The 13,206-nt window shown below is 38.3% G+C and overlaps 1 protein-coding gene across 3 annotated transcripts in view; it reads left to right on the top strand.

Annotated features, from left to right (window-relative positions):
* Positions 1-13,206, top strand: part of erbb4b (erb-b2 receptor tyrosine kinase 4b) — a 305,088-nt gene that overhangs the window by 221,979 nt on the left and 69,903 nt on the right. For 2 of the 3 annotated variants that reach the window (XM_040027858.1, XM_040027856.1), the window contains exons 13-14: positions 4,252-4,387; positions 9,143-9,236. In XM_040027858.1, the coding sequence (XP_039883792.1) occupies positions 4,252-4,387; positions 9,143-9,236 (230 nt within the window). The remainder of the gene's footprint in view (positions 1-4,251; positions 4,388-9,142; positions 9,237-13,206) is intronic. The other variant, XM_040027857.1, reaches the window with a different exon arrangement.

The raw sequence follows: 13,206 nt of genomic DNA, 5'->3' as shown, positions 1-13,206 counted from the left end.
GTGAAAAAAAAAAAAGCTACAGAAAATATACCAGTTGCTATATTGTACTGCACTGTATGATACAATTATTTAGTTGCAAATTTGCTAAATATCCAATATAAACTTTTAAAAAACTAAAAAAGGTAAGTTATGTTTGTATGTCCACAAAAAATAAGTAGCAAACCTGTCCAGTCATAGTTTAACGACTTATGTTAAAACATTATATATGTATGCATTTGTTAGTGAAATCTACCACAAGAGCAGATCTTTGTGCTGCAGCTTTTGAACAGCTATGAAAACAAAGACATTGTATGAAAATTATGTTTTAACCTCTGATTCTGGATATCCTCTGGTAGCAGGACATATTTGAGTCATTATAATGTGCTAAATGACCTCTGTGTTGTACAACCGTGATACATTTGCATATTTTAGCTGTTAATTTAACACTCACTGTCTAGCCTCAGGCACCATCAAGAGTACGCTTTTTTTTCTCTCAAACATGTTCATATTTAAAACAGGTTGTACACTAAAGAAAGGAACGAATCTACTCAACATTTCTTGTAGTATAGATTTAAAAGAAGTTTGAATTGTCGAACTAACAAGAAACCAACAGACAAAATTCTGCTTTCTAAGTTATCACCCAGCCTTCATAACAAAGGCATTTGTTTTAAAGGAGCTATTGTAGTGGCCATTCATAGTAAGGTTTTGAGGCTTGTCTGTCTTATGAATGGTACCCATTATCTCACTAGCTTCTGAAGGACACTAAAAACAATAATTCAATAATTAAACAAATTAACATCAGGGTCATTCCGAGAGTGCAAGGTTTAGAAAAATGAAATTAGGCAAATAACTGATGTGGTGAGATAAAGATTGCATTTCTAAAAATGGACGAGCTTTATTATATCACTGCCACAAGTGTTAAGACATTATTCATTTATGTATAATGTTCATTAATGAGCCAGTATTTGCATTATTGAGTTGGCCCCTTTTCACTGTTCATGTGCTCCTTTCCCCTTGGCACTTCCTTACTGTTGAACACACACACACAGACAGATACACACACACACGCACACGCACACACACTTTAGAGTCTTTGAAGACTTTGGGTTAGTTTCAAGAGTCACATACTTGACATGGTTCTGCATGTGTGCATCAGAGTGCGCGTGTTTGTGTGTCTAAAGTTGACTGAGCCTCATGGGGCTAGAAAAGGGCAGCTATCACACTGTTACAGTGCAGCAAAGAGTATTCTTGTGAATATGCATGCGGTTGTAGCGATTTAAGTAGTTGCTGAAACCTGAAACTAAGACATCTAGTTTTCATAGTAGTTGGAATAGAGATTTAGTGTGTACTAGCATGTAAAACAAGTAATACATTCATGTTATATGGTATTAAAACACAGTTATGATGGCTTTTTAACCATCATTTTTCTTTGAATTTGTTTACTTTTTACATATTACATTTTGGCATAGCCTCAACAGATATCAATAATAACCCAGGATTGTATGGAAATGTAATATATATATATATATATATATAATAAGCAAATGGGACAGTTTTCAGTTAATATTTTTCAGACTGTATTAATTATTTTATACATATTTAGCATCAAAAGTTTATCTCACCTCATTGTGACACAGTTAAATGAAATATCCCTGGTTTGTTTCTGCACTATTTTACATGCGCGTACAGTAAAGAAAGAAAACAGCAAAGCAGAAATGTTGTGGCTCTTGTGTAAATATGATTTTCATTGTGCTCACTGAATTTGCATATTTTATAATACTTTAAGAGACTGTCAGTAGCACCAGCGCTTTTTATGCAAGTCAAAATACTGTGAAAGGGGCACACATATGAATCAGTGTAATTTTCCCCACAGCTCTGATTTTCTCACAGCAAAATTTGGATAAAAAGCTGCAGGAAATACTCCCACTGATGGAAACAAATGTACTCTGATGATGTTAGAAATGTAGTTACTTCACTGAGAGAAGTCACTGGTTGCCATTGTAATAATGCTCTATTAACAAAATGTAAAATAGTACAATTATAGATCCGTTTGGTTACCTCAGTGGAACACATACATGTTGTTTGAGAAAATAGTCAACACAGAGTCTCTCATATTGGCTCATTATTTAATTACACTATTAACTGAACAGTAAATGGCCTTTAAACAAGGTGCATTTTTTAAAATACAGAACTATTTTTTTCACCTATGTTGCATGTGAAAAGGATCCCTTCTCCGGCTCCCCCTCTACTCTCTTTAGCCTTTTCACAGACTGCCCCTGAAATGTTAATACAGAAAAGAGAGGTCCCCAAAACTGGGGGAACTAATTGAGTTCCAGCTAAATCTCTCCCCTCAGTCGTGCTAATCAGCACTGTTCAGGGACAGGTTTTTTAATCTTTATTTATTTCTTCTGATGTTTTCTTTCTTTTTCTTTCTTTCTTTTCTCTGCCCTTATAATAATTGTAATCATAGCCTGAACTTTTGTCTTCCTTCAGTCTCAAAAACGCTCCTGCCAGGACTTTTGTTAGTCAGCCATGTCAGAAACATCTGAAGTTAAGATATGTTTTTGATCTTGTTGTATAGTTAAAAAGCCACGCAACCACCACTTCCCCTTGTTTATATCTTGCACCAATCATTCTTCCTTTTCCTCATTTATTTCTGCCTGGTCAGTTTACCTATGAGGCTAGAAGCATGAAAGAAGTGGTTTTGTCTCTTGCGAAAGACTTTCATCCGCTTTTCTTTATGTATCTGCATCTTTTTGTCTGAATTTTTAAGCATTTGGAATAAAGCTGTGGCTATGACACTATGGCATAGTCATTGGCTTGCATGTAGCCAGGTTCCCAAAAACAGCAGGGGACCCTTTTGCAACCATGTTCTGTAACCACTGGCTATCGAGAAAAGAAGAGAAGAGAAAGAGAAAACCTACAAGGGGGGAAATCACGTCAGATGCAGGCGGGATGATAAAAGTTCACAGTGTATCTGTAGCGCCGTCACCGCGTTACTTCAACACTCATTTTGTCACTGTAATGTTCTGAAATGTAGCAACCTCTGTACAACTGAGTGCTAGAGGGGGACAAGAGAGAGACAGAAAGAGATAAGAGATCCAGGCCATTATAGAGCAGATGTAATGGCCTGAGTCAGTCGGTGCTATATGAAAAACATTGAGGCAGAAACACAGAACAGATTGTTCACTACGAATAAAATGAGAGAAAGGGGCATTTTCTTTACATGACTGAGTGCAGCAAAGTATATCAGACTTACAAGTTTAACATTTGTATCTTTGTATCACAGGTGGCTTTTAGTATTGCTTTACATGGCTATCCAAACAACACTTGTTTGTGCTGTAAATGTCACGCTAAGCACTTGTGGACTGAAACCAGATACTGTTGCTAAGAAAACCACTTCATAATATGCAATCATAGTATTCAGGAGCTGTATATTTGACTGCCTTTTCAAATTGAAAGGCTTAAAACCTTAAAATGATTTTTTCTTTAATTATTTGTAAGGTTTTGTTAACTCGACTAGTCTGGCATCTGCATGTGCTTCTCTGAATCTCACTCTTCATTGTTTGCACAGCAATTTTACAATGAAGCAACCCAGCCTTCTACTTTTCTAATTGCACTATATCAGTCAGTACTGTAGACACACTGAGCATGCAGGCCATTTATATTAACAGAGAACATACAGTATACACCAACAATGACGTGCCAACCAAGTCCTCTGATGAATTGAGTTAATTAATGTGATGTTTTTAAAAAGTTTCTGGGATACATGAGAGCGTTTTTGTGGGAGGAACTAGGTCGTCTTTTAGTTCATCCAGGAGGATAATTATTCTGTCACTCTTTAGTGTACAGCGTATTGTTTGACACTTCTTGTTTACCGAAGAGAAAACCGCTTTATCCCAGAGCACGTGTTTCAAACGCATACCTTTTTCCTGTGTCTTGCTGCAATTACTCTTGCCATTGTTTAGGAAAGAAGTCCCCAGAAGAAGAAGAAGGAAAAAAAGCTAGCTTTTATAGGCCAAGAAAATGAACATCTGCTCTGTGGAGGCGGAGAAATTTAATGCAAAAATAAGCCTTCGCAAATTGCAAGCGCCTTAGTAAATCTAGTTCTGTGTCTTTTCATAAATAATAGGATTATTTGGCTAATTTTATACCCAGCTAATTTGGGGGAATTTAGGGTTTATTCATTGCGTCTGACACTGAGTCATCAAAGCTCAGCTGCGTGCTACATGAGTATAATCCTTTGCCTTCTTTGTTTATATGTGTATTAAGCAGCCAAGGAGCACATGGTGTGTGACCCACTGTGTTCAGATGCTGGATGTTGGGGTCCCGGCCCAGACCAATGCCTGTCCTGCCGATATTTCAGTCGTGGACGAACGTGTGTAGAATCCTGCAATCTCTATGAGGGGTGAGTCCTGAATATGCACGCACATATATATTTAGATATAGTGCTGATAAGAAGATGGAGGTGGATGGATGGTTTGTGGCTGAGTTTAATTGTTGCTACTGGACTGACTCAGAGAAAGCAGATGTGGCATTGTTCGTATATACAGAAGTTTATATGTTGTCCTCGAAAACCTGCTTGACGACGACGACGACGACGACGACGACAACAAACAGACAAACAGACAAACAGACAAACAAACAAAAAAATATATAAGGAAAGCAGTGTCTGCTATATTATGTCAGCTTATGTAAGTAAAATAAATATTCAGCTTTTTTATTATAACAAGTAACAGTAAAGCAGACAAAATACGACCAAACGAGTTACATTGTTACAGCATGACAACACTGATAAAAAAGTCTTTTATAATCAGTGACACTTATGACAAAACTTAGGTTTGTATTCTTCACCCTTAGACTTTGCTTGATCAGGATGTGTTTACCACCAAAGTTTACTTAATTTTGTTAAGGTGCCAAACACATCTTTCTGCTGTTGTAGTCTATAAAAGTCCCCACAAATGCTTAGTTAATGATTACTCTTCAGCTTCTTGACAGTAAAATGGGCTAGAACACCACAGAAACACAGTCACTCTCTGGGAATTTTCATAAGTTAGGGGAAAAGAACAGCATCAATAGCCCTTTTTATTTTTAAGTGTGTTCGAGCCCCTAAGAGCCATAACTCTCTTAGATTGTGCCAAAACAGACACGCTGTATGGTAAATGGGTCATATGAGTGCCACATCAAAACGTTGATCTAACATCAGAATGCTCTCATGAGTGTCATGTACGGTCCTTTACTCATACAGTTGTAGCAACAGATAATGATTGTCATGTCACCAACGTGAGGCTTTTGACGTGACGGGCATCTGTGTGGCAAAATGTAGCTACTTAAAAAAGTAAAGGAAATATATTACCCTGTTACTGCCAAGAGGGAATTTATATAACTTGAACATATTTATGAACAAAATAAAACATGCTCACAACAACTAGGTGAGAAAAATTTGTTTCGTTTTGTTCACTGCCCTCTGAGGTGTCTTTTATTTTCTTGGTTCATTATCTTCCAAGAAAAGCTTTTAAAGATGGCCCCAAACTCGCAGATTAAACAGCATGACAAGCAGTTTATTTTGTATTTTATCAGTTCTTAAAGAAAAACAAAGTTTTTTTTCAATAGATTTTTGTCCAGATTATATTTCTGAGCAAGAGAATATAATTGCATGTTCCAGGGATAGTTTATTACCTTATTCAACAGGAGGCCAGTCAGTAGGCGCACGTGACATCTGCTGGCAAAATCATCTGAGAATATAGCTCGGCTTTAATGGTACTGAAGTCAGCAATGGCCGGAGCATGCTGCATGCCTCTAAATATACGATTAATCAAATGCATCAGCAACTACCGGATGATCTTATAAATACTATGAATAAATGCAGTTTTAATTTGAGTTATTGATTTTTTTATGCTTTTTTTCATTAGTCTTATTTAATGAAATACATTGTGACATATAAAACATTTTGTGACATTAAAACAGTCCTCTATTTTTAAGACCTGCTACGCCCTCTGCTCATCAAAACTTTACCTGAACAGCCTGTGGCGCTTTCATTTTTGAGTTAAGCAGTACTGTTCTGTTTACTGGGGATGATATTAAGAGCCAGGGGGTGAAAAGAACAATTTAAAATGTGGTGCTAATTTTTAGTTTAAAAGGCACCCCTGCAGAGTGTCATAACAATAGAGGTCCCCTGACTTTAAAAGAATATATCTTGATGCTATCTACCTCCTAATGAAAGATCTGCTCCCCCAGGGAGTTTTATTAATGAAATTTTAGATGTTTTTACCCTGCAGAACAGCTGGGATGATGCTTTTAAGTTCTGTCCCAACTTGATCAGAAAAGTTTGGTGGCCACATTGGAGAGGACAGAGGAGGACGAGGAGGTGTTGCTCGGGCAGGGGGGCTAGGCGTGTCACTGCGTGTCACAGTCACTGCTTGCGCACGGGGCCACGCCCTGCCTACCTGTCCACCTGCACGTCAGCGTCACCTACACCATCAGCGTCACCCACACCGGCACATTCACCAAACCCAATAATTCTGTGAATGCAGTCCAAACCCTTTGCCATATCCGCACAAGCACAGCGCTTTCCGTAGTTCCCGTATTTTATGTTAGCACTGGTTGCCCTTTTATTTTTATCTGAACAGCATGTATCAGTCCAATCAAATGGCCTTTTGTGGTTTAAGTGCATGTTGTTGCAATTTTCTTGGGTTGTTGTGGCTCAGGAGACAGAGCGGGTCATCTACCGATCGGTTCAATCACCGCTCCAGCTACAGCATCCTTGGGCCAGATACTGTTTTGCTCCTGATGCATTCATCAGAGTTGTTAGATAGCAATCACTTATACATAGAAAAAAGTGTTTGTATGAATTTGTGTGTGAACGGGTGAATGAGACGTAGGGATGGGTATCGTTTAGGTTTTATCCGATACCGGTGCCAAATCGGTACTTTTGAAACGGTGCCGGTGCTTAAACGGTGCTCGAACCGGTGCTTAAAGAATGGAGAACACAAAATTGGTCCAAAAACCTCTCATGTTCAGCTGGTTTTTTTTGTAAAAAGATAACAATGTGTCCCTTTTCTGCAGCTATGTGGCATATATGGCATCACTCTTGGCTGGAAGCAGTGCTTAAACAATGGAAAAAACACAACCTTTGTCCAAAAACCTCTCATGTTTAGCCGTTTCCCACTTTATCTTTGGTCATTTTAGCCTTTTTGGCCAGGGTGAAGGGAGTATCTGCCATCAAACAAGAAGACAGCCGCATGTAGCTATGATGATGTTTGCTAGTTCACCTTACATGCATTAATGTAATAACGTGGTTAGCCTACTCAACGTAAATTACACACGAACAACATGAAGCTACTCACGCAGAGAAGAACGGCTGCTGCTGCCATCATCATCCGTCATCATTTCTGCTACACTGACAGGGCTAGGGGCCAGGACTCTCCTCTTCGGGTTTTTGGGGGATGTTGCTCCGGGTCCGATAACTGGCAACCCACCCGACGTGCACGGTGTGAGGTCTCGCAGCAAGCTATCAAATACGGCGCATTTCTGGGCTTTTAAAAAAAACGCTATGCGTCGCCAGCTGTTTAATCGGATTCTTGGTGTTACCTCCTTTGACAGTATCACAGTATCAGCTTAAAGCACTTGTTGCAGGCTGCTGAGTTTGCATATTTTGCTGTGAAGTACAGCCAGATTTTTGACCGCTTCGCCTTGGACATTTTTAATCTGTAGCTCTGCTCTAACAGAACGTACGTACCTGGCCCCGCCTACTATCCTCGGAAACGTAAAATGATTGGCTAGAAGTGTATCACAGCTCAGGAAAAAAAAGCACCGAAATGTGCGCTGCTTTTCGGTCTGGTTACTACCGTTTATGTCAGAACCGGTGCCATCATGGCACCGGACACCGGTACCCATCCCTAATGAGACGTGTTAAATAAACACTATGAGTGCTGAAGAAGAGTAGAAAAACGATATATAAGAATCAGTCAATTTACCATTTACCAGACATGATCATTGTGAGGTTCAAGTACCTTATTAAGGGCAATTTCTTAGAGTTTCTACAAAATGTAAATAAACTAAAATCAAATTAAACAGGAACACTATTTATTTTCATTCACTTGAAGTGTATTGCTTTTTCTTTCCCTATAACAAACAGAAAGTAAAAGGAATACAGCAAATACAGGAAAACATATCATACCAGAACATTATGCAATGCCCTATAAACCGTAAGTAACCATGATATCTTCCAGCTACATTTCAGCCTTTATTATCCCAAACAGCATGCGCTCCGACAAAAGCTTACCTTCCTTGCCTCTTGGAAGGTTTTATGAAGGCCGATGAAGCATAATTAATAGTAATATGATTTCGTTCCCACTGGGTTAGCAAAATGTTTTTCTATAGCCAAGAACATTCTGTGTTTCCTCACTGGCCAAAAAAAGTACCCCAATTTAATTTTCTTCTCCTGTAGTGACGAAGGCAAAGTGCCAACTTAGTAGCAGTTTGGTCAAATTTAATGCCTTTTTCTAGGCCACTCTGGTGTTGCACAATTATAAAGGGATTGGAGAAAGTGAACAACAAGACACTTTATTTGATTGATTTTTGAAAATGCAGCACCCCTCCCAGGTCCTGAACCTTTTAACAGCACTGACCCCCTGAGTGCTGGTTTCACTATTAAGGATAGCTAACAGGTAATAATGCTCGTGGGTATCACAGTTGTATGTATGTTTATGTGTGTGTGTGTGTGTGTGTGTGTATATTACATACTATAATATAGTATATTATAGTATATTATTGCTCTTGGCAGGGTTCCCTCTACTGATCTACTCAATTGATTGATCAGTCATTAAAAGCAACAACACTAATTCACAAATGTGCTTTACATAAAGAAAAGGTCATTGCATTGTTTTGTTTGTATATGTGTATATACACATGCTGTCCCTACAAATAAAGAGCTGAGTTGACATACTTTTTACAAGGACATATCAGTTCAGTTAAAAAATAAATATTAGTGCTGTTTTCTTTACACCAACTACCCCAGCAAAGAGACACATTTAACTAAAATGGTTGCTTCTGCTGTCAAAAAAATATGTTTTGGGCCCCAACTTGTTTCAAATTAATGTTTGTCTTTCTCTTGTCATCCATCAGACTGACTCTTTCTCTCACTTTTCTCCATTTCTGTCAGGGATATTCGAGAATATGCCAATGGGTCAGTGTGCGTAGAGTGTGATGCCCAGTGTGAAAGAGCTGACGGTGACTCTTTGACCTGTCTTGGGCCGGTAAGTTTTCTATTACATACAACAATTTTAAGGCAGATCAAAGCATTATGTTCATACATGTATTCTTAATATAGAAAGTGAACAGGGCTGTTTAAACAATTCAAATGTGCTTCTGAGGAGCACGAGAATATCGTGCATCATAAGTAGTAAGACAGTAACAATACTGTATTTCTGAAAAATGAACTTTACTACGATGTATAATCAAACCAAAACATGACAGATACCATGATAACATAAAAAAAACATTGGAGGTTGTAGTTGTTGTAATAAAATAATAACTAAACAAATAAATAAAAAGGTCAGAATAAGGAAGTGTATTTGTATTCCCAACAAACTTTAACTGTGCACTATTTTAAAAAAAAAAACCCATCAAATTATTGGAAGATTCTTTTGGTAGCAGCTGCAAATAAAATATTTTAAAAAAGGGGAGAGTGAAATTCCTGACCTTCATTTCTCTGTCTCTTGCGAATACAACACCCACAGCCACATCAGTCCCCTGACCCTGCTCTTTCTCTTAAAATCTGATCTTGCTGTTTCAGAGAAATGGATGATTCGGGACAGATGTAAGCCAACGGGTCCTTGTGCTGTCTTTTGTGTCCCATCACACCCTGTCTGACAATCTTGATCACTATAGTTTAGAAGTGTGGAACCCCTCCAACCCCCCGTCTTGCCATCCCAACTCAGACACGCACAACAAAAACAACAATATTGTTTGTGATTAAGTGCATAAGACACAACAGAAATAATCTCTATAAACAGATTTGTTTGCTGAATCCTTTTGAAAACGTTTTTGGCACTGGAAGCCAGCGTAGTATTGACCGATCATGTATGAAATCTAAACTTGACTCCATTCAAGACCTGGCTAAATCACTACGGTAACTTATGCTGAACACGTAACCTGGTTAAGAGCAGGTGATGTTCAGAGTTTTGGTTTATTTCTTTACAATATATTTTAAGTGTGATATAGATAATTAGCTTCACATGGAATGTAGAAAATTATTGGCAATGCACACGTTTACATGCGTTGCATAGTTACAGTAACTTCATTAACCTGGAGACGAATCAGGATGTTGTGTGTTGTCCTGTCAGCCCCTCTTACAGTGTATCATTTTGATTAGTATATTAGTCTTTCCCTCATCAGATCTGCTTGTTGTTGACTCGCTAATTTGCGCTGCTCTCTGTAGAATGCGGGTCACTATTGAAATTAATTGGATGTATCTGTGTTTATAAATTAGGGCATTGTTAGTAACTTTCTGCTACTATCCACATATTTTTTTGCAGTTGTGGCCTCAAACTAATTTGCCCCACTTAAATTTGGCCCTTAATCATTAGATGATAGCCAGCCGGTTCACATAGTTCGGAAGGGGGAAAAAAAGGAACACATAAATTATTGTTGGCTCAAATGCTGTTGCTGAAGTAGATTTGTTGTTTTCATTGTCTTGGTTATCCACTTCATGCCTCAAAAGTCCCCGGCCCAGTTTCAGTACAATAAAATCACCCAAAGACCTTTCCAGTCCAACTTTTGAGAACAAATATTGCATTCAAAACAATTATGCATGAACTCCTTGAATAGAGCAGATGTGAAATGAGTAGCTGCAGGAGCCACATTCTTATTGTCCGAAATAAAGGTCGTCTGAAATGATCTAAGATTGGAATAATCCTTCAACCTGTTGGAGCGTGTGTCGATCTCATATGTGCAGCATGGGAATCCAAATGGATTACAGCAATCATGTTATAACTACAGAGAGTAATTGCTTACAGCTTACAGACAGCGATCTAATGGAGTTAATGCAGTCTAAAGTATAAAGACTGAATTTCTCATAATATTCATAATTATAGACTATTCCGTGGACCAAATAAGAGCTGATGGTAGATCTAGTGTGTTTACGATTTTTATTAGATATACAAACACGCTCAAATCATTCAAAGAGTGGAACATTCATTCATTTTTACAACAGGCAGTTAAGCCAAAGTCATGTTGATGTCAGACTGAAAATCTCACAAAGCTAAAATACACATTCGAAAATAGATCTGAAAATAAACCAATAATATAATTTTATGACCTGAAAATCCAAGAGTGTTTTTTCCCTGACATAACTGATCTTTTTAAGCCCAATACAGCCCATCATATTTCTTGTAAGTGTAAGTTTAAAAAGGAGGACAAGTTTAGTGTTTGTAAATTCCAAATCTGCCAAACAGATGAAGAAGCACACATTATAAACTGTGAGCAGCATCCAAACTTCACTGTATATATTATAAAGATGGAAAACGCTGGTCTTCCCACTCCAGGTTAGGAATTATTTGCTGCCTCAGATGGAGGAGTTTAAGTTTTTCAGGGCCATGTTACTGATGGATTGGTGCAGCATCTGCAGTGATGTGGACTGTTGATTTGCTCTGCATTTCTATACAGTACACAACTTTAGCAACAGATGCTGGTTAGCAAAAATTACAGAAACAAGCAGCAGATATGAACTTCCAAACGGTATCTGGGTTCGACGTTAGATACAAAACACAGAGCTCAACCATTTGAGGGGAGCTGAAAGTGTAGTAGCTACTCTTCAACATCTAAAGAAGCAAGCTGAGGTGTTGCCCTTTTGACTAGGGCACTTTCTGAATACTTCCTATATCAGGTATTTACATCAGATACAACTGTAAGGAGATTTCAGGCAGACCCAGGACACACTGGAGACATTATGTCTCCCAGCTAGCTTAGGAAAGCTTTGTCATACGCTGAGAAGAGTGATGGAGTGAAGCGGACCAGTTAGAAGCTTTCAGAGCTTCTTGCCCTGTGAAAGCTGGTTTAGGCTAAAGCGCCTCCATGACCCTAAATTGGATAAGTGGTTAAAAGGATGGATGGACTTATTATCCTATTATCAACTTATAAATGACTCTCTGCAGCACTTTGAACTTAACTCTTAATCTTGAATGTCTGACATACCCATCCTCTCTCTGACACTATGCAGTAGCCATCTATGACCATAGTATAAACTTAACACACAATAGTGTCAGCGGAAGGAATGTTACGCCACTCATTCAAGTGACTTCCTTACTGTCAATTGACTGCAAGTTTCCTCAGTCTTATAAACAGTACATTTGCATGATGACTAAAACTAGCACCACTGACTAAAAATGGGCCGTGAGGTCAGTTTCATGATTATTAATATATAAATTGTCAAAGGGGATTCTTTCACCATCTTATGGTGCTTTGGTTGCTGTCATTTCTCAACTCTGTGTGAATAGTGCTCATGGCCATTGATCAGTGGTCATGACATTTGGATGAGTAATGAAGCGTTTCTCCCACTGAAAACTATGTCAAGATGAACAGAATCAACTTTCTGGCATTTACTTACCTGAATGATTGAGCATACAGCAAGTAAATATACATGTGCATAGTTATAGTACATAATATCGATTTTTTTTTAAGTGTCTCCTGAAGTTCATGTGTCTAGTGATGGAAAAAATAGGCATACACTTATACTGTAGGAGTATTACACACGTTCTTTTGTGCTGGCAGACTAATTTATATTTACAGCAGGATGCTTAGGTTGGAGCTTTAGTTGCCCCAATACCCCGTTGGACCAAACACCATTTGCTTGCTCTGTCACATAATTTAGCTTGTTGATGTGATGCCACAAGTGCATACACACATAGATACAAATATCCACGGGTGGGAAGACACTCAGAAAATCAAAGTGCCAAGCTCAACGCTAAAGCCAGCGAGAGCAGCAAGACTTTCACTTTGCATAATTATACTCACGGTGAGAACATTTTCGCACACACAAAAGCTATAAAGAGCACATGCAGAGGCATTAGTACATAGGCATCCATATAAAGTCTATGCAAAACACTACTTCTTGTTTTGATTTGACTGACAAAGCAATAATACACATAGAGACAGAAGGAAAGATATGGCTTTTCCTAAGAAAATTGATTTTTATGTGTCTTTCTTTCTCAGCTGCATTTGTCGTGC

This window comes from Simochromis diagramma, unplaced genomic scaffold (assembly GCF_900408965.1).
Source record: "Simochromis diagramma unplaced genomic scaffold, fSimDia1.1 OVJJ01000343.1, whole genome shotgun sequence".
NCBI classification, from domain to species: domain Eukaryota; kingdom Metazoa; phylum Chordata; class Actinopteri; order Cichliformes; family Cichlidae; genus Simochromis; species Simochromis diagramma.
Note: the sequence above shows the minus strand (reverse complement) of the source record. Positions and strands in the feature narration are given on the sequence as shown.